This window comes from Phoca vitulina, unplaced genomic scaffold, assembly GCF_004348235.1.
Source record: "Phoca vitulina isolate PV1807 unplaced genomic scaffold, GSC_HSeal_1.0 scaffold36, whole genome shotgun sequence".
In the NCBI taxonomy this organism is placed as follows: domain Eukaryota; kingdom Metazoa; phylum Chordata; class Mammalia; order Carnivora; family Phocidae; genus Phoca; species Phoca vitulina.
The window spans coordinates 14,417,399-14,439,319 of NW_022589739.1; the positions used below are offsets into that span (position 1 = coordinate 14,417,399).

General features: G+C 42.6%; 1 protein-coding gene and 1 non-coding gene across 9 annotated transcripts in view; both read right to left on the reverse strand.

Annotated features, from left to right (window-relative positions):
* P4HA3 (prolyl 4-hydroxylase subunit alpha 3) overlaps positions 1 to 21,809 on the reverse strand; it is a 38,698-nt gene extending 16,889 nt beyond the window's left edge. For 7 of the 8 annotated variants that reach the window (XR_004302116.1, XM_032427044.1, XM_032427042.1 and 4 more), the window contains exons 1-5: positions 21,595 to 21,809; positions 13,897 to 14,039; positions 12,700 to 12,923; positions 7,827 to 7,976; positions 2,121 to 2,172 (exon numbers count right to left, since the gene is read on the reverse strand). Coding sequence is in view for 7 of the 8 variants with exons in the window: in XM_032427044.1 (XP_032282935.1) it covers positions 2,121 to 2,172; positions 7,827 to 7,976; positions 12,700 to 12,923; positions 13,897 to 14,039; positions 21,595 to 21,794 (769 nt within the window). In the remaining variant the exon portion in view is untranslated. Of the gene's footprint in view, positions 1 to 2,120; positions 2,173 to 7,826; positions 7,977 to 12,699; positions 12,924 to 13,797; positions 15,293 to 21,594 lie in introns of those variants that run through there. The other variant, XM_032427047.1, reaches the window with a different exon arrangement.
* Positions 14,943 to 15,044, reverse strand: LOC116646594. The gene has a single exon (XR_004302143.1). It is a non-coding gene; the product is annotated as a U6 spliceosomal RNA (small nuclear RNA).
* Positions 21,810 to 21,921: the final 112 nt, after the last annotated feature.

Sequence of the window (21,921 nt, forward strand, 5' to 3'; positions counted from 1 at the left end):
AGAAATCAGAGCAGGGAATAATACAGATGAACAAACAATGGTCTCCGTTTTCTAAAGTTTTCCTATAGCTTCCCGGTCACACACGACCAGCCACTGGACACCATGAAAAGCTGCCATGTCCATGCACAGGAGGATGGTAAGGCCCTCACTCCCAGAAGAGTACCTGGTATTAAAAAAGACTGAGTTAGGCCCAGTAGATCTGAGGGTGCAAAGGACTTTGGGAAGGAAAGTGGTACTGAACACTGTTAGACCAAGGGATCGTAAGGATGGCAGCTCTAGGATACTGTGATGGTAAGTTTCATGTATCGGGAAGAAGCTTCACTCCTTCCTTCCTTCTTTCCTTCCTTCCTTCCTGCCTTCTTTCCTTCCTTCCTTCCTTCCTGCCTTCTTTCCTTCCTTCCTTCTTCCTTCCTTCTTCCTTCCTTCTTTCCTTCCTTCTTCCTGCCTTCTTTCCTTCCTTCCTTCCTGCTTTCCTTCCTTCCTTCCTGCCTTCCTTCCTTCCTTCCCGCCTTCCTTCCTTCCCTCCCTCCTTCCTTCCTTCCCTCCTTCCTTCCTTCCTTCCTTCCTGCCTTCATTTACCCATTCAGTACATCTTCAGGGAACATCTACCATGTACTGGATACTGTGCTAGAGGCTAACCTCCCAGAGTTTAGAGCCTAATGGAGAAAAGCTACATTAAATAACTACTCACAATGAAACCCGTAAATGCAATGAAAGAGAAGTCCAGAGAGCCAAAGCCTATAGCAGAGAGACCCAACCTATTCTTCGCTGGAGCAGTGAAAGCTAATCCATTCCCCAATCTACAAGATCCTTCAAAATTCCTAACTGGCCTAACATACAGAACAGTGCAGTATGAGACGGAGGGGTTCTAGACTTTGGTTCTAGCCCGGGTTCCCACAGAGGTCTTGTGTCTTATCTGTGCCCACCTGTTGGTGCCCCCTGTGGCTGTAAGATGCCCCTGGGCTAGCAGCTCCCCATGGCCGGCTAGCCTCTGTCCTGAGTTTCAGTGCCTCTCAGAAGGACATGCTGGATTGTTCTAGTGCTCCCAAAGCATCTTTCTCTGAGGAGCTCAGTGTGCCTCTAACTACCACGACCACCACCACCACCACCCTGGCAAAAGAGGGGACAGAAGTTACCATCCTTTTTGTAACAAGAGGCAAAATGAAGTTTGGGAGAATAGAAGCAGTGAGCCCAAAACCCCAGTGAAAATACTGCAGAGCCAGAAATGGAACTGGTAATCCCAATTTGCTGTGTCCTACTCCACCTATAACTGCACATGGTTTGGGTTCTCTGGGACAGGTAGAGATTTTAACAGAGCAAACATAAAGAAAGAGAGAAGGGTTGGGTTATCATTTTGCCTGTAGTAATTGCCCACATGTTTCCAGATCATTTGGCTACTTCCACATCCTACTGCTAGCCCAATTATCAGACTGGAATAATGTTACTAAATGGATTCAGTAAAAAGCGATACAACTGTGAAGTCCTCTGTGAAATACTTTATATTAAAATATCATAGTGATTATTTACTTACTTTAGTATCTCAGTATCTTATTAAAGGAAAACCTGGGAAGCCAGCTTCCACCAAAATTTTCACTAAAAATATCCAAGCAGAGAGCTAGGCTAGGAAATCTCCCTCCCATTTAACTCTGGTGACGTGCCCTGGGAGGAGTGTCGAAGCTGAACCCCACACTAACTGAGCAGGGTGCTTGTCAGCCACGTGGGCTCTGGTTTAAAGGGAAGAGCTGCTATCTCTGTGGAAACAGCCAAAATCAGTCATCCCACAGAATCACTCTCCTTGCACGCACAGCTCTCACTGATCTCATTTGCCACACACACACCCCTCCCCCAGTCCTGGCCTTTTTCCCGGCTGGGAGTGGAAGAGCAAAGGGACAGATTGATACCTTCTTAGCATTTTCCCACAGACCAAAAAACTTCCCCCTGATGCACTGATCAATAGCTAAGAAAGATTCGATCCAAAATTAGAAATGTGGCTTGGATTATAAAATTAGAGAAATAAAAACACATGGCTGTCTCGTCCTTGCAGGGATTAAGGGCCAGGAGCAGAAGGAATTTCCCAGTAAATCAGCGCTGTGGCTCATTCATCTTCTATCATTACATACTGTAGAGGAGAAACTCTCGGGAGAGGCTGAGGGCGCATGAAACATTGCCGGCCTATAAAACAAAAAGAAAGAAAGGAAAGGAGGAGTTAACTACACTGAGGATATCTCCTTTGACCAAATCATTAAATGGATTCAAACAAAAAACAAAAAACTATAAAATACTCTTACCACCAGGAGACAATAAGACTCATTGAAATGAGCAGCAGACTAGAAATGTAGAAGTTCTCAGTCCTAATTCAGGATTTGCAGCCCTAATGCAACTCAAGTCTCCTCAGTGTCCTCATTTACAAATGACTCATTCCCACCCTTACCGGGGAAGGTAGAAAAATAAATGAAAATAAACTTTCTTAAAGTGCCCTCAAATCTTAAAGCATGCAAAACCACATAACTGCAGGGTGTTGTTATTTTGGTATACTTAATTATTAAGCTTAACATGGAACTATAAAAGCCCTAGTAAAAATATAATTTGTTCTCCAGGCTCAGTCCTTCCTAGAGTCGACAAAGGTAGTGAGAGGGAGGCAAAGGAAGAACTAAACCTGAAACATTCCCACTGCATAGTAATGACCTCTCCCTGCCACCACCATTCGACCTTGAGCTACACAAGCTCAGAAGTACACAGGGGCTTTCCAGACAAACTGAGGAACAGAACCCATTGTAGGTGGGCTGCCATCCTGCCCTGGGCGCCAAGGAATGATGAACTGATAGAATTGTATTTCCTTCTGGTCATTTCATTTTTGCATGTTAAAAATTCATGTTTAAGGATAAAAGCAACAAGAAGCACACTATGAAACATGAGAAATGGGAAAAAGAAATGCTCTGCTGAAACCCAGGGGCTCCAAGCACTTTAGATGACTCAGAGTGTACATAGTTAACAGTCGTATTTGTTACACATTTTCATATCCTGATTGTTTCACTCTACATTGTTAGCAGGCGGACTTTTTATATCACTTCATAGTCTTCAGAGAGGGCATATTTTAACTGTGGTAAAAAACACACAACATAGGGGCGCCTGGGTGACACAATCGGTTAAGTGTCCAACTCATGGTTCCGCTCAGGTCGTGATCTCATGGTTGAGAAATTGAGCCCTGCATGGGGCTCCAAACTCAGCATGGGATTTGCTTGAGATTCTCTCCATCTCTCTCTGCCCCTCTGTACTCTCTTCCTCTCTCTCTCTCAAATGTACACATAGATCTTAAAAAAAAAAAACCCATAACATAAATTTACCATCTTAACCATTTCTAAGTGTATGGTTCAGTAATGTTAACTATATTCACATTGTTGTGCAGCCAATCCCAAGAATTTTTCCATCTTGCAAATCTGAAACTCTGTACCCAACAAACGACTCTCAATTGCCCCCTTCCTTCAGCCCCTTGCAACCATCATTCTACTTTCTGTCTCTATAAATTTGATTCCTCTAGATACTTCATATAAGTGCAATCATACAGTATTTGTCTTTTTATGACTGGTTTATTTTATTTAGCATAATGTCCTCAAGGTTCATCTATGTTGTAGCATGTATCAGAATTTCCTTTTCTTTTTAAGATTTTATTTATTTATTTATTTATTTGAGAGAGAGAGCGCATAGAGGGAGAGGGAGAAGGAGAAGCAGACTCCCTGCTGAGCAGGGAGCCCGACACGGGGCTCAATCCCAGAACCCCAAGACCATGACCTAAGCCAAAGGCAGATGCTTAACTGACTGAGCCACCCAGGCGCCCCTAGAATTTCCTTCTTCTTTAAGGCTGAATATTAGTCCCTTGTATGCTGTTTACCCATTCATCCCTCAGTGGACACTTGGGGTTGCTTCTGCCTCTTGGCTGCTGTGAATAGTGCTGCTATGAACGTGGGTATGCAAGAGAATGAGCATTTTTAATAGCTGCATTTCATTCCACCTAGAAGCTACATCACAGATGACCTGGACATAGATTGTTTGCACTTATTTAATACCATTAGTTATTCTGTTCCATACTTAACAGAGGGATAGTTAAGTACTGTATTGATATCTTATAATGTCAGATTATGAACTCAAGGTTATAGCTTTTCAAATTCTTCTGAGATGAAGAGAACTAAAATACAACTTTACATATTTTTAAAACTCAAGGGCTCTTTCATGAGATAAAATTATATTTTATCAAGAACAAAGTTACTTTTGGGGTGCCTGGGTGACTTGGTTGGTTAAGCGTCTGCCCTCGGCTCAGGTCATGATCCCAGGGTCCTGGGATCGAACCCCACATCGGGCTCCCTACTCAGTGGGGAGTCTGCTTCTCCCTCTCCCTCTGTCCCTCCACCTGCTCTCTCTCTCTTTCTCAAATAAATGAATAAAATCTTAAAAAAAAAAAAAAAGAACAAAATTACTTTTGCTGTCCCAGTTAAATTTCTTTGGAAATATGTACACTAAATAATGTTACATGCAAAAGGCGAACCTACGCCTGTAGTGTATAATATAATAACAGCTTACATTTGTTGAGTGCACATGTCATGAATGGTGTTAAGGGCTTTACATGTATTAGCTCATTTAATCCTCACGACAACCCTTTGAGGTAAGCATTGAAGGGGAGCAGAATAGGCTATCCCAAAATATGCCTCTTTGGCACAAGGATTTCGAGCTAATTATTTTGAGAAATGGCAGACATGGGAGAAGCTCTGAAAACCAGAGAAGTTACCCTTTTGTGATAGAAATTTACATTTATAAGGGAACCCTCCATTTGTAGGAGCGTCTCCCTCCATGTACCTGGAAAAGAAGGATGACTCTGAATCACAGGAGAATCTTTTTTTTTTTTTAAGGTATATTTATTTATTTTAGAGAGAAAGAGAGAGCGTGCGCGTGCATGTGGGGCGGGGGGGCAGAGGGAGATGGAGAGAGAGTCTCAAGCAGACTCCACGCCCAGCGTGGAGCCCAACACAGGGCTCAATCTCACGACCCTGAGATCACTACCTGAGCTGAAACCAAGAGTCAACCTCACTACACCACCCAGGCGCCCCTTGAATCACAGGAGAATCTTATCAATGAAGAAAGCTCACTTAAATCTGCGAACAACCTTGTTTGCATTTCCTGGTCACCCTCCCAAAATTGGCCTCCCCCCACACCTTTTTTTCTATTGTCTTTAGCTGGAAATGGTATTTAAGGTGGCGGCTTAGGACACTTCAAAGAGTTCCTCATTGCCCAGCCCCATCTCCCATGTATACGGGAGGTATGCGTGTAATAAACTTCTGTTTATTTTTCCTCTTGTTAATCTGTTTTTTATTTACAGGGAGGTCTCAGCCAAGAACTCAGAAGATTCAAGAAGAATTATCTCCCTTCCTTCCCCCACTTCCTAACAGCATCATTATTATTCCCCCTTTAAAGATAATAAAATTGAGGTCCAGGGAGGTTAAGTAAAATGCCCAAATTGTCACAGATTTGAACCCAGGTCAGTCTGACTTCAGAGCCTGTGGTTTAATCCCTGCACAACTGTCTTTCGTTAACAATGACTGAAATAATTTTTTACTAAAATATATCATGAAAAACTATTATATAATATACAGTATTATATATTACATGATATATATTACATATTTTAATATTTTCCTGGCATAAATAATTATATATATCATATATTGTATATGATAATGAAAGATCCATGGAGGGACATCTATCTCAAATTTACAAGGGTTAAAAAGGGGACCGTAACTGTCTATGAGACAATGCTTGATGTGTTCTAGTACTGTCACGTAAAAAAAATGTGCTGTAAGAGCACAAAGAAGGAGTCTGAGAAGTCTGAGGAGAATTAAGGAAGGCTTCACAAAGTAGGTGACATTTGAGCTATGCCTTGTGAGATGAATAAAATTTACCAGACAAAGCACAATTGTGGAAAGGGAGAGTCTACCAGTGAGCAGAGGAGAAACCTAAGTCATCACAGGGGAAAAAAGCCAAAACCCATTCTCAGGTGCTGCATTTAAAAATCTCTCTCAGGGGACGCCTGGGTGGCTCAGTCGTTAAGCATCTGCCTTCAGCTCAGGTCATGATCCCAGGGTCCTGGGATCGAGCCCCGCATCAGGCTCCCTGCTCTGTGGGAAGCCTGCTTCTCCCTCTCCCACTCCCCCTGCTTGTGTTCCCTCTCTCGCTATCTCTCTCTCTGTCAAATAAATAAATAAAATCTTTAAAAAAATAAAAATAAAAAAAATAAAAAAATAAAAATAAAAATCTCTCTCAGGGTAAGCTGCTTTAGTTTATCCTCTCCTAGTCTCCATGTCAATCCTCCATTTTCTTCCTCTCTTAAAATTCAATTTCATCTTGCCCTTTGTTGTACCACAGTGATTCTATTTCACCTTTAATATGGAGCAATTGAGCAGGCGCATTAGGAAGAGCACCCTGGAAAGTTTTACAACAAAGACCCACTTACCATGAGAGGAACAGGCCCATTTGCTACTTTGAGAATAAATCTGTTTTGGCAGCAACATGTGGGTTTGGACCACCCATGTCCTCCTCCCTTTTCTCAGGAAAAGGGGGAAAGAGAAAGGAATGTAGGGAGCAGAAATAGTTTATTAGCTTTGGAAACTCTAAGGAACTGGCTCTGTAAGCTATATTTCCAGCCTATTCTTGAAGACTATACAATTCTGGTGGGAAATGGATTAGCTATACAAAATGATGGCAGATCCCCTATTTAGGGAAATGAGCTTCCACGAGAGGATCTACAACAGCTCATAGGTCAAGTGCCAAGAAAAAGCAACCCCTGGAGGAGGCACTGAGCTATACTATGAGGGAATTGAGAGACACCAGCTCGATAGCCAGACACTAGTCATAGTTACAGTTGGACCCAGTTGCAGATGGGAGAGGATAATGTCAGGGAGGAAGAGCTTCCTCTGCCCTATAGTCCTTCTAGATGGACACAGAATTAAATTGACATGAGACAGATTAACAGGAGAAAATCAAATTTCGTAGGCATATGTATGGGGAATCCACACAGACACAAAATTCCAAAGACGATGAGGCAACATGAAGCTTCAATGAGCTAAGGAGAGGGGTAGAGCCAGAGGACACAAAGGGGAGAAAGCTCATCAGCAAGAAAGTGAAAGGAGATGTTTGGAAAAACATGGTTACCCTATTATGCAGATAAGTTCCTTAGGTAAAGGGGAGTCTCTGTTAATAGCTCTCTTCCTGTTACAGGCTCTCCTTTCCAACATAGACTTAGGCAGTTGCAGGGAGGCAGAGAGCTTTTCCTGCATCTGCTGGGTTTTGATTACTTTTAACTAAAAGTAATTTTTATGCCAAAGTGCCCATCTTGGGACAGCCTGCCCAGGGCCCCGACAATAACAATCAAACTTCTCCTTGGATATTGGCAATATCACCACAGAACATCTGTGAAGAGATAGGAGTTGCTGACAGTGCAAAAGAGTGATCTACATCGACTCTGAACCCCTTAGACATTTGTTGATGGGAGCCTGCCTCCTACGTGGAAGACGATGGTTTTCAAGCAGTCAGGGCGCTGGAAAGAGCTGCTAATCCCAGCTCTACGAACTTCGTGACAAGTTAGGAATTTTGTGGAGATTTAGTTTACTCACATGTGAAATATGGAAATAATAAAACAACTGCCCTGCTTGACTCACATTTGGTCCTGTTGGGAAGATGAAATAAATTGAGAGACATGAAAATGTGTAGAAAATTGTCAAGCAGATATAAAGCACTATATTTATTGTGATAAAAGTAGTGAGCCTCACTTACTCCCCTACCTGGAAGTAGGCAAAGGCCAAGTGATCCAAGGCATCCTCTAGACTTGCCTCATCCTCTGTCTTCCATTCTCCATAAGATCCTCGGAAGAGACTGACAGCCTCCTCCAGCCATGGAATGGCATGGTAGTAATCCCCCATGTCATAGGCCACCTGTAGGTAATATAAGTACCATCATTAAGCCTGAATCCACAGGTAGAGGAGAGAAAATGACAAAGAGTGAGAGGGCCGATGGAACATAAGAAGGCAAGTTTTCATCTCAAATTCATTTAAATCCAATTTATCAAGCATCCATTATATCCAATGCATTGTTCTAGATGTAGAGAAGACACGAGGGTTCTTGCATTTAAGGAATTCATAATCTGGGGAGAAGAAAGATAGGAACTCAATTAACTGTAATACTGGGCAGAATGCATGAATACTCAAAAGAAATACGCATAATATGTCATGGAGGCAGAGAAGGGAGAGACTTGGGAATCTCAGAAGGCTTCGTGGAAGAAGTGGCATCTGAGGTAGGCGTCCCCCGAAGAAAGAAAAGGATTTCAATGAGTAGAGATTGAGAGGAAGAACATTTTAAAGTGAGGGAATGGCAGAAACAGAAGCCAAAAGCAAGCTTGTGTTCAAGCTGGACACTGTGGTTATAGCCTAAGGTGAAGAGAAGCAGGAAATGAACTTCAAAAGGTAGCAAGGGCTAAGCTAATAAGAGTTGTGAGTGTCGTGTTTTTAAGAAGATACTGCCGGTAGCACTGTGAGAAATTGACTGAATTCATTCATTTATTCAATATTTACTGAGTATTTGCAATGTATCTGGTGATCCCTGACCTTAAAGAGCTTACAGTCATATGAGGGGCACAGGAGTAAATCAATAACTGCAACACAATATATTAGATCCACATGGGAATGCTCGAAGAGCTCAGTGACTTTTTTTCTATATTAAATGTTGGAAGGCAGGAATATGGCAACGTGTACTAGACCTTGCTCCTGTCTCCTAACAGCTTACAGTTAACTAGAATACCAGCACTGCAGGTGGTATTTCCTGGAAGTTGATGTTGGAGACAGCATGGAATTATAAAATCACAGAGTTGGAAGCACTCTTACAAAACATTCTAATTCTGCTCTAACTTCCAGACCAGCAGAAAGACAGGGCAGAACCTAGAGGTACTGAAACTGCAGTCTAAACAGTAAATCAGCTGCTCTTCCAGGTCTGCCATTCATCTGCCATGTGATTTCTCTGATCCTCAGGTTTCCTTTTTGTAAAAAGGTTGAGTTGAAGAATAACAATCAAAATGACTGAACTTTTTCTACTAAGTTAACAATTTGTTAAGTTTTCCCAAGTCCCAAAAATATGGTAGATTGAGATAACTGGAATCCTTCCAAACAAAAAGACTTGGAACTTTTGAATAAAATATAATAAATATTTTATGACATATTTTCAAGAAAGAATGGAAAATACCCATGTACCAGAAAAAAAAAGGAGCTAATAAGCTTAAGAGCAGATGCTGAAGCTGCTTAGGATGGGGGCGGGTGTTAGTCTTAGTAATCTTGGTACTTAGCAACCTTTGGTTATAATGCCCACATGAGGACAGACTATGAGCTCTCCTTAGGCCTCCCAAAACCTAGGAATTGGAACGAAGACACACTCATAAAACTGAAATCCATGAAAAACTATACCTTAAAGGAAAGGGTGGACCAGAAAAAATCTACCCACTGTTGCAAAGAGTCAAGAAAGTTGGTTTGTTTCTGTCTGGATGTTGTTTAGGGGAAACAAAATGTCTCCTTAGAATATTCACAATCTTGGGGCGCCTGGGTGGCTCAGTGTCTGAGCTCTGGTGTTAAGTGTCTGCCTTCGGCTCAGGTCATGATCCCAGGGTGCTGGGATCGAGCCCCGCATTGGGCTCCCTGCTCGCCGGGAAGCCTGCTTCTCCCTCTCCCACTCCCCCTGCTTGTGTTCCTGCTCTTGCTGTCTCTCTCTCTGTCAAATAAAAAAAAAAAAAATCTTAAAAAAAAAAAAATATTCACAATCTTGAGCCTATGCTTCACATGAGTTTAAGGTTTGAATTTGCATTCTTCATATAGCTAAGGAAACTCCAAGCCAAAAAATCAATATAATAATGGATCTAAGGTCAGTGCAAATCAAAACCACAATGATATATCACCTCTTGCCTGTTAGAGTGGCTGTTATCAAAAGGACAAGAAATGGTGCTGGCAAGAAAGAGAAAGAGTGCTGTGCACTGTTGGCGGGAATGTAAATTGGTGCAGCCAATGTGGAAAGTAATTATGGAGGTTCCTCAAAAAATCAAAAATAGAACTACCCTTTGATCTACCAATTCCAGTTCTGGTATTTATCTGAATAAAATGAAAACATTAACTCAAAAAGATATATGCACCCCCATGTTCATTGCCAGCATTATTTACAACAGCCAAGATATGGAAACAACCTAAGTGCCCGTTGATGGATGAATGGATAAAGAAAATGTGATACACACACACACACACACACACACACACACACACACACACACGATGGAGTATTATTCAGCCATAAAAAAGAAGGAAAGTTTGCCATTTGTGACAACATGGATGGACCTTGAGGGCATTATGCTAAGTGAAATAAGTTAGACAGAGAAAGTCAAATACCATACAATCTCACTTATATGTGGAATCTAAAACAAAAACAAACAATAATAACAAAAACCCGAGCCTATAGATTCAGAGAACAGATTGGTTGCCAGAGGTGGGAAGTAGGGGGTAAGTGAAATGGGTGAAGGGGGTCAAAAGGCATAAACTTCCAGTTATAAAATAAATCATGCAGATGTAATGTACTCAAAAAAAAAAAAAAAAAAAGGATCTAAGGCCAGTATTACCACCAGAGTACCTGGAAGAAGAAAACCCAGAACCCTTTGGAATGATATTCCCACAACCCCAGTCACAGAGATTCTTTTAGTGGGGAAAAAAGTCCTGCTAAAAATAAGCTCACAAACATAATAAACCATATCAGGAAATAATCAACCATGAGCAAGAGTCAATAGACATGGCAGTAGGGTAGTACAATTAGACAACTAAGAATTTCAGAAACTAGAAAGGCTGATCTGCTTTAAAATAATCCTTGGAGGAGGAAATCGGAGACATGTAGATGAAATAAATTTGGCCACATGTTAATAATTATTGAAGCTTCTTCTTTGACCCAGCAATACCACTCCCAGGTATTTATTCAAGAGAAATAAAAACAACTGTCCACAGAAAGACTTACACAAGAATGTTAATAGCAGCTTTATTCACAGTAGCCTAGGCTGGAAACAATCCAAGTATCCATCACTAGGAGACTGGATAAACAGTATGTAGTATATTCATATAATGGAATACTACTCAGCAATAAAAAGAAATGAACTATTAATAAATGCAACAAGGTGGGTAAATTTCACAGATCCAGTGTGCTGAAAGAAGCTGGACTCAGGATAGTACATACATATTGTATGGCTCAGGACAGTTCCTGGGCACCGAGGCAAGGGTAGAGTAGAATGGAGGGGTCGGGAGAGTGGTGAGAAGAAAGAGGAGGGGGGCTTTATTGAGCTATATGTAAATTCATTTTTTAATACTAACTTTAATGCCTTCTGTTTTATGTAAATTCTTTTAAAAATCTGAAATGAACGTTGCAAAATTTTAACCTATTTCATCTCAATTATAGATATAATCGCTTGTTGTATTATTTTATGTAGTTTTCTTATATTTGAAATATTTTATCTTTTAAAATAAGTAAATAAATACAGAAATAAAGATTGCCAGTGAGGCTTTCAGGAAGGGACTTACTGAATTTTCAACATACGGTTTTAGTTTCAGAAAGGCCTCACGAATGAAGCATATATTGGTACCATACACGGAACTATTTTACCTGGCTGAAATTTAAATTAGTCATGAACATGATGATTAAGCTCTGATTCCATTCAGGATCTTAGAGAAGGAAGAATGGTACATAGAGAGGCTTAGGACAACCCACCCTGCACTAATTTGGAAGACTGATCCCTAAAACTTGAGGCCCACATCAGGGCACATGAGGCGCACTCTCAGATCTGCTAATGAATACTGCAGGGGCTGGGAAAATTCACTTTCTTACAATACACGTCTTCAAAATTAAAAAGGATTTACTCCATTACTTCTTATGGCAAAGGCTACCAAAGAGTGTATTGTAAAGTGACCTCAAATGTGCTTATAAGTTATGATCAAAGATCAGTTAAATATCTCATATGGAAGGTTCCTGAAGTGTATTTCCTCAAGTAATGTGAAAGTGAATGGCCTCAGCTTTTTGACACTACCTTAATCTAATACTTCTAAATGCTTAGGAAATGTTGCAAGGGATTCCAGAAAGTCTCAGGAGGCTGAGTTTCTGTGACCTTACCTCACATCTCCACCTCTTCTCCCCTTCCCCACCCTTGAACCCTGCTTCTCCTTTCCACCCAGCCGTTCATCTGCGTGCAGGGTGCTACCGTTAGGGTGGCCCCAGGACCATTTTTCCCAGCTCAGTCCCAAATTATGTCTGTCATCCAGCCGTAACAAATAACCACTAATAACACTCCCTTCATTCTCAAGAGTGTCCTGCGTGTGTGATCACCTTAGTTATTATGGAAAGAGCATGGGATTCAGAGTTAGAAGACCCAGGTTCAAAATTTATTTCTGCTACTTAAAACTGTGTAACCTTGGGCAGATTATTTACCGTGTCTGAACCTCGGCTTCTTCATCTGAAAATGGGGAATTATACCAAATTTCCAAGTTTGCTGCAAGGACTGAAAGCATGTAAAAGCAATCAGGATATAGTTATTTCATCCACAAGAAACGAGGGCTGAGCACTTGGCGCTCTCTCTCTCTCTCTGGATACTGTTACCTTGCCAACTTGGAAGCAGTCATCTGCTGTGAGGGAGAAGAGCCGTCTGGGGCTGTACAGGTCAGTGACGGCGGAGCCGACGACTCTCTGGAAGACGCCCCGGGCCAGGCCCTTCACGTTGAGCATGTACACATCCTGCAGCCGCATCAGGGCCCTTGCTGCTCCCTCAACGTCCTCAAAGGCTGGCAGGTCCTGCTCCACCTTCTCATAACCATCCTTCAGAGCTGTCGGGGCAGTAAAAACACCAATCCACCACTCAAAAGCAGGTGGTGAGCATTTAATACAGGCAAGCCATAATCACCTGTCCAAATATTTCATGAGCAAAGATCATGTTTTATGTGTGTTTATTCCCCATGACCAGCACAGCTCTTGGCGCAGAGTGGATGCTTAATACAATCTTCTGAATGAGGAACATAAGCTCTAGAATAAAAACTAAAGCACACGTGTGTGTTTCCATCCTGTCTCTGGGAATCTTGCCCTTTGTGGGGATAATTCTTCTTCCTCTTAATCTCCCCAAAGTCAGCAAATTTCTTCAAGTACAAAGTAGAATAAATTAGGAAACTGACCTTGCTACAGATCACGTTATAGTTTAATAAAATAGAAATTATTAGACAAATATGTAAATGGAATGATATAACCTGTACTTCTTCATAGGGTTGTAGTGAAAATCAAATGAGATAATGGGGGGTGCCTGGGTGGCTCAGTCGTTAAGCGTCTGCCTTCGGCTCTGGTCATGATCCCAGGGTCCTGGGATCAAGCCCCACATCGGGCTCCCTGCTCAGCGGGAAGCCTGCTTCTCCCTCTCCCACTCCCCCTGCTTGTGTTCCCTCTCTCACTGTGTCTCTTTGTGTCAAATAAATAAATAAAATCTTTAAAAAAAAAAGAAGTGAGGTAATGGGCATGAAAGCACTTTTTTTTTTTTTAAAGATTTTATTTTTAAGTAATCTCTACACCCAATGTGGGACTGGAACTCACAACCCCGAGATCGAGAGTCGCATGCCCCAAAAGTGCTTTCTAACATACAATCACATAGACATATTAACAAGAGTACCTAGTTCTTCATAATGGCTAAAGCTATGAAGATGGAGTAATACCTACCCACTTCATGACCCTTCATCACATTCCACCAGAATCTCTCTCCTTTCCAGAGTCAGGAGATAGAATCTTCTCTTACCCTCCAGCCCTCCTCCTCATTACCTCGGATGTTCTCACTGGCCTCCAGGCTATGTACTACATTCCTCCAGTCAGACTGTAGGCGTTTGATGAGAGTAAATGCAAGCAGAGGGTTAGACACAGGGGTTGCAGAATCCTCGTGCAAAGAAAGCACCTTGTCATAGAATCTGGAAGAGAGGAGAATGATCTCACTTACTGATATAGCCACTGCCCCTAGCAAAGGCTGACATGGGGTATGTACATTCAGAGTAGTTAAAAATGAAACATGAACCCCTTGCGATTCACATAATAGTCTAACCAATAAGCACAAAGAATATGAAAACTCAAGACAACAGAAGTAGGTCCATTCACTTGTTCATTCAATGAGTCAGTCTCTACTGGTCAATTACTGTACATCAGGTACCACGCTAGATGCTAGAGAGACAAAGGCAAGACAGGGTGGAGCTCTCAAGGAGCTCACAAACCAAAAAATATTTTCTCTCATCACTCTATAATCAATACTTAGAATCTGGTAGAAGCTTAAAAATGTTGTTAAATTGATCGCAATAATTGTGATACCGGCTAGGAGAGAAGTGAGCTTATAATGCTATGTAATGCTCCAGCCACTTGTAGGCAGGGCCCCTAACCCAGGTGGGAGTTAGAAGGTGTAAGGGAAGACTTCCTGGAGGAAATGGCGCTTGATCTGAGTCCTACAGGATTAAACGATTGATAGCTGCTACTTACTGAGCTTTTACCACGTACAAGGCATCCTGCTAAGTGCTTTATATATATTTTGTCTCATTTAATATCCCCAGCAACCCTCAGAATAGATTTTATCACGCCCGTTTTGAAGGGAGAGAAAACTGAAACAAGGCCACACTGTTAGTGACAAAACCAGATCTGAACCCAAATCTTCCTGACTCTGAAGCTTGTTCTCAGCTGATTTTGCCATATTGTTTCCATGGAACTAAACCAAAATAGGAGGAAGAATTTTTTTTTTTAGGTGTTGTTTTTTGTTTTGTTTTTTTTAACTTGAGTATAGTTGACTCACAGTGTTAACGTTAGTTTCAGGCGTACATCACAGTGATTCAAAAAATATAGAACGCTTCACGAATTAGCTTGTCATCCTTGCTCAGGGCCCATGCTCATCTTCTCTGTATCATAGGAAGAATATTTTTTGAGCCAACGGGACCAACATGTACAAAAACACAGTGGCTTGACAAACATGTGTTCATTAATAAGTCAGTCTACACTGGTTACTTGCTAGATGGCGGACTCCGTGCTAGATGCTGGGGATGAAAAGGCAAGACAGAGTCCAATGCTTGAAAATTTCATGAACAAGAAGAGAGCTGTTTTTCTCATTGCTCTATACCTAAATCCAACACACATTTCTATGAAAGAGTAACTAAAACACATTCTTCTAGGAGCTAGGAACAGGATTTCGAATAAGACAATAAACTTGGTGTCAAGGACTCATGGACTAGTGGGTGAGACACAAATAATTATATAACAGATGCAACACCAGATTTAAGAACAAGGCTTAGGGGGCAGTAAGGAGAGGGGGTAATTAATTTGGCCAGAGCAGGTCAGAGATGGTTTCACAGAGGCGATAATACACCAAAACTTGATGGGTGGATGCAAATAAGGAGGAAAGGAGAAGAGGCAGGCAGAGATGGTTCAACATACGTGAAGGGACAGAGAGAAATGGGAGGGGAGTTCCAAGCTGTTCAGTACTGCTGGAGCCCCAGTGTATCCGGAGGATGATGGGTAGATCAGACTGGACAAGGGAGGAGCACCTCACAGGCCCTGCGGAGGAATTTGGGTTTTACCCTGAGTGCAATTAAGAGCCACCAAAATGTTTTCAGTGAGAGTTGGATACACTATGATATGTTTACGTATATGAATCTGTGAGAGGGCGGGGTTCAGAAGTGGGGATGACCGGAGACAGAAAGAACAGTCTGGAGGCCAGTTCAAAACTGGAAGCAAGAGTAAGGAGAGTCTGAACCATAATAATGACAGTGGGGGCAGAGGACAGATAGATTCAAGGGAGATATTTAGGAAGCAGTCCATACAAACTGGTGGCTGTAATGGGGGAGGTAGACATGGGGTTGTCCAGCAGGCGTCCGGCCTCTCTGGCTTGCCGACGTGTGTAGAAAAGGGCCAGAAATGGTGGGACCAGAAGTGATCACCTTTCTAGTTAATTTCTCTCCTCTTCAGATGTCCTACAACAGTGTTCACATCAGCAAAAGATGCTGTTTCCTTTCCTGGCATACTACAGTTATTCCATTTCTAACGCACTATCGGGATTAACATTATTACAATTTATTGATGATAATAAGGCAGGCCTAAGAGTTTTAGGGATGCCCTCTGAAAATTTTTTCCTTGTTTTAAAATTATTAACTTCAGGAGCAATATAATAACAACAATGGAAGTAAAAGAAAAAAGTACGTGCAAAGTGAAGAGGATATGGATTTATAGGCATGTGCTCGAGAGCGGTGAGACTATAGGAGTCCTTTGGCCAGAGTGGAAGACTTCAGTGAGCAAGAATGGATGACAGGAAGAACAGAGGGAGTGGCAGGATGGGGGGATTCATTCCCTTGAAGCTGAGTCTGACCTAAGGGTTTCTCAAGGGTGGAGCCTGAAATAGAAGATGACTTGCCTCCAGGTGCCTCCAGGGAGCCCAGGGTTCAATTCAAGCATAAACTAAGGAACAAGAATCTGGGCCTGGGTGCCCCAGGGAGGAAATGAGAACCCTGTCAAGGCCAAGGAGTCTCTGATCCCTGAAACAAGGTGCCTTGAGAGCAGCGGCTACTCTAGGGTTTTAAAAACTAAACCAGCCTCCAGGGTGTGGGATTTTTTTTTTTTTTTACTACCCATTACTTCCTGCTTCAGCTCCATATGGAACTACTTAGTGAAAGATATTCCAGTGCTAGATGAAAACACTTACAAGCAGAGACTTGGGCTTGAATCCAGCCTGAAGAGTAAGTATCCAAGGACAACTGAGGCTGAGTGGGCAGTAATTTTATTAGACAGTTGGATCGGGAGGAGACCCGGCTGCCAACTATCCCTCAGTTTGCTCCTCTGTAATATAACAGAACTGGTCTAGTCTAGAAGATCTCTACGGATCCTTTCAGCATGACCATTCTATTGTTTCTTTCCATCATCTTTTCCATAACTGAATAAATAGATTCTTCATTTGGTGCTTGAGGACTAATGTTTAACAGGCATCAGAGGAAAGAAGCAAGGCAGAGAGGTGAAAATTTTTCCCAAGTCCTCCAGCGTATCAAAAGCACTAGCTCCTTGGGTGCCTGAGTGGCTCAGTTGGTTAAGCGTCGTCCCAGGGTCCTGGGATCGAGTCCCACGTCAGGCTCCCTACTCAGCAGAGAGTCTGCTTCTCCCTCTCCCTCTGCCCCTCCTCCTGCTCGTGCTCTCTATGTCTCTCTTCCTCTCTCCATGTCTCTCTTCCTCTCAAATAAAAAAATTAAAAAAAAGAATAAAAAAAAGCATTAGCTCCTTGTTCTCTTCACATCGCACTTTGTATTATGGGGTCAGTTTATTTAGGGCAGGGGTTTGATCTCTACAGCAGCACATAATTCAGTTCAGCGTTCAGATACATCATTTTTCTGTCACATAAAGAAAAAAACCTATCAACAGATATCTGAGACTGGTTTGGAATCCAAACGTTGGCCCTATTCCCAGCCTCTGAGCAAATAGCTGGTTTTCAGAGACCGAGTTGCTGGATGCTGAATTCAAACCTCAGGGTTTCCTAAATGGCTTTTTGCTTTAACAAATGTTGCTGAGAGTGGAAAATCAGATCCTTGCTTCAAGAATCTGCACATAGTATGGGGATTAACATAACAATTAAAAAAAAAAAAAAAAAAAGAATCTGCACATAAAATTTGCAACCCAGTCCTGCATTAAGGATAGCCTGGATAGGTTATCCAGCCGCAGTACATAGGCTATTTTAATTCAATATGTTTCTCCTTGGGAATTCAGAAATGGCTTTGTCTCAGTTCTTCTGAGACATTCCGAATGCTTAATTCATAACACAAAAATTATTGCTGCTGCTATTACTCTTTCTCAGTAGTTTCTTTAAACTGCAACAGCAAAAAAAAAAAAAAGCTAGGGGTTAACTATATATATCTGTATATCTATATACACACACACACATACAACTAGTATGTACATATACATATGTACAGCATATATACATATGTGTATATATATACATATACAACTAGTATATGTATATATATATATACATACAACTAGTATATTTATACATATAACTAGTATTTACACTATACTAGTACATAACTATATATGTGTGTGTGTGTATATACATATATATATATATATATATATACTATAACTAGTAAAATTTTTATTCATTAACTTGGGAGTAAGGAGTAGTTTCAACATTGAAAAATATTTTGTTTCTTTTTTTTTAAGATTTTATTTATTTATTTGAGAGAGTGAGAGAGAGCATGGGGGGTTGCAGAGGGAAAGGGAGAACCGGCTGAGCAGGGAGCAGCCTCTGCTAGATCCCAGGACCCCGGTATCATGACCTGAGCTGAAGGCAGATGCTTAACCGCCTGAGCCACCCAGGCATCCCCAAAATATTTTATTTCTAAATTTAGAAATTTAAAGAAGAATATCAACTGAGGCCCTTAGAAATAACATCTCAAGTTACATTAGATCACCAGATTGGGACTATAGGAAAATGAGCAGAACTGCCAAAATTCTTGTTTTAAAAAGCAAACATTTCACTAGGTTTTAGAGCATCAACTAAAGAACAGACAGTCTCTAAAATATCAAACTAAACTTTCTAACTTAAATGTTCATAACTCATAGGAGAAGAGGATCTAGAATTTTTCTGAATCTTTATTATCTGGGCTCTCACAATCTTAGTGACTGCTTAGAGCCAAAGGTGGGGTCTAGTTTCACCAGGCAGTCTCAAAATAAACAAAAAATCATAGAGTTAGAGCTAACATTTGTTGAGCACCTATTACCTTCCAAGCAAAATGATAAATGCCTTTACATGGTACTTAATCCTTCCAACATGTCTGTGGCGTAGGTGCTATCATTACCATCATTTTACAAATCAGGAAACTAATGCTTAAAGAGGTAAAGGACCTTGCCCAAGGTCAGAGCCAAGGATTCAAACAGAGGTCTGTTAAATTCCTGCATCCAGACTCTTACCCACTATGTACTCCAGTTGTTCATAAAACCTCAGTAGTTATGGCGTTTGGTCTGGATCCTGGCACATCAGATAAAGCAAGCCGTAAGGACCTCATGGCATGACAGAAAGAAACAATCAAAAGAACTATGTCCTAGTCCTGGATTTGCTACCTACTGGATGTAAAATCTCGGGTAACTAAACTTTAGTTTTCTCATATTTTAAATGATTTCTCATGTGTTTGAGAGAGTCATACAAACCTATTTCAAAAGCATTGTGTGTAAGAAGCAAATGAGATTCTAGAGGGGAGGGGGGTGGGAGGATGGGTTAGCCTGGTGATGGGTATTAAATAGGGCACGCTCTGCATGGAGCACTGGGTGTTATGCACAAACAATGAATCATGGAACACTACAACAAAAACTAATGATGTATGGTGATTAACATAACAAAAAAAATTAAAAAAAAGAAGCAAATGAGATTAGGGTTCTGTGACAATGGTAATGAGACAGTAAAGGAGGCCAGCATCAGCGCCCCCCACCCCCTCCACCAGTCGCTTTGATCCACAGTGCCATCCCTCTGTTCTGAACCTGTTCCCTGAGAGGCTCAGCATCAGGATCTTGACCCCCTCATCTCTATCGGAGCCACCCAAATAAAGAGATTAGTGGTATGAGAACGAGCACATGGATAAGCAGGGAACTTGCTGGAATCTCAAATCAAAGAGACGAGTCTTTTATTTCCACCAATAAACCTAGACTCCGATGCATGTGGACTAAGAACAGAATTAAAACATTTTGCTTTATAGAGTAGACCCATAAAACACCGGGCAACTACGAAACCCTGAAGAGTGACAAGAATTATTGAAATTATCATCTTTTATTGTTATAATACACACATGTATTTTGTGTGTGTGCATGTGTATATATTCACACTATTTCAAACTAATAGTAAATTTAAACACACATATAACTGCTTATATGTAAGCTACATACTTAAGTGCATATACCAAATTACATCATCATTCAGTCACCATTGAGTAACAAACAAGATCTTTCACACACACTTCCACACACAGCCTGATTCTCTCCAACAGGAGCTCTCTCATACAGCCATAGTGTCCCACACGCCTTCTTCCCATGCACCCCAGAATTAGTATTACTCTCACATACACTCGCTTAGTATTACTCTCACATACACTCGCTCAGTTTTATCAGCAGTACATTGGGAGACAGCTCTCTGTTGCCTCAGCTCAGCAGAGGGCCGGATGATGTAAGACCTGTATTAATATATTCAGATAGCAATGTGGTTACAGCACTGTTGTAGGCTTCTTCATGTCCTGAGCAAAGAAGACACAACACATATCCAAACACAACGTATCACATAATACAGTCATTCCTTTTTCATAGTTTGACACTGACAGTCAATACATGATTACAGTGCCCCAGCGTGCCAAGTCTATAGTATTTTATGCCGCAGTGTGTAGCACTAGAGTTTGCTGATTGTGCAGCGAACAGTATTAGCTGAGCATCTGCTTGTGTGTGCTACACTCGGTATCCTCTAGTATCAAGTATGGTTTTCCCTAGTGTTTTCTAGGTGTCAATATACACATATTAAATCTCAGTTATCTTGTATTTAGAATTTAGAGAGCTCTTATATGTGGAAGGAGAAGGGAAAGTTGAAAGCAAAGGAGACAATGGACATCTCTGATTAACAGTCATGATGCTAGGGACTCAAGCTTCTTGAGGACACGGTTGCGGCTTGCTCACCATTTTATCCCCACTGCCTGGAACAGTGTGGGGCTCATAATAGGCAAACACCGGTGTTGAATGAGGTAACGAACATGAAGCATTATTCATATAATGAGCTGTACAAACAGCATCCAGAGTGATGCTGAGATGTCCATAATGTCTTGCCCATCCAGTCCCAAAGCCATGTAAATCTCACACATGGTCACAGAATGTCACTTCCTATTCAGTTTTCTCATATTTTAAATGATTTCTCGTGTGTTTGAGAGAGTCACACAGTTCTCTGGGTCACACACGTGGCTACAGCGACACAGTTATTTTCTCCCTCTCACTCTTGCCGTCGAGCTGTGGCTCTGTGACCCAGAGCCTGGGGGCCCACACCGCTTGACGCCGTGCCTTGGCAGGTCCTCCTACTCGGCCTGAGTCACTCCGGACCACACTTTTCCACAGCGCATCAACTTGGCCGTGTGAGGATGGGTCTGGGGAGCTACTGGGTGTGTGCGACGGAGTTCGAGGTTCCACACTGTGTGCTACAGCGTCCCTGAGGTCACGCTCGGTCTGCTTCCCCACTACCTCATGCCACGGTGTCTCGGGGGTCCCACACAGGGTGACACTGGCCTGACGGTCACACTGGGCCACACAGTGTCTCAGCCTCACGGTCTAGTGAGGCTCTTACCCAGTCTCAAGCGGGGTCTGAGGTCCCCCGCTGAGTGACAGCGAGACTGAGACACCCGCCCCCTACAGCACGGTGCCTCGGTCTCGCCCTCTGACTCAGTCTCCCCGACTCAGGCGCCTCTGTGGCCCCCGCGCGCCTTTTCTCACCTGGTCAGGTCGCGCAGCCGCGCCTCCTCCCCGCGCAGGTAGCGCCGCAGCAGCCCCAGCAGCCGGCGCTCGGGCGCCAGGGCGCGCGCCACGCTGGTCAGCGCCGAGAACGTGTCCCCCCGCGCCGCGGCCCCTGCCGGGTCCCCTGCGCGGAGCGCCAGCACCGCCAGCAGCGCCGCCAGCCCCGCCGCGGGGCCCATCGTCGGCTCTCGCGCGCGTCCCCTCGGACGGTCGGGCCAGGCCCCGGCGCGCGGCTCCCGCCCCGCCCCGCCCCGCCCCGCCCCGCCGCTGGCTTGCCCGCCGCTCCGCCCCGCCCCGCCCGCCGCT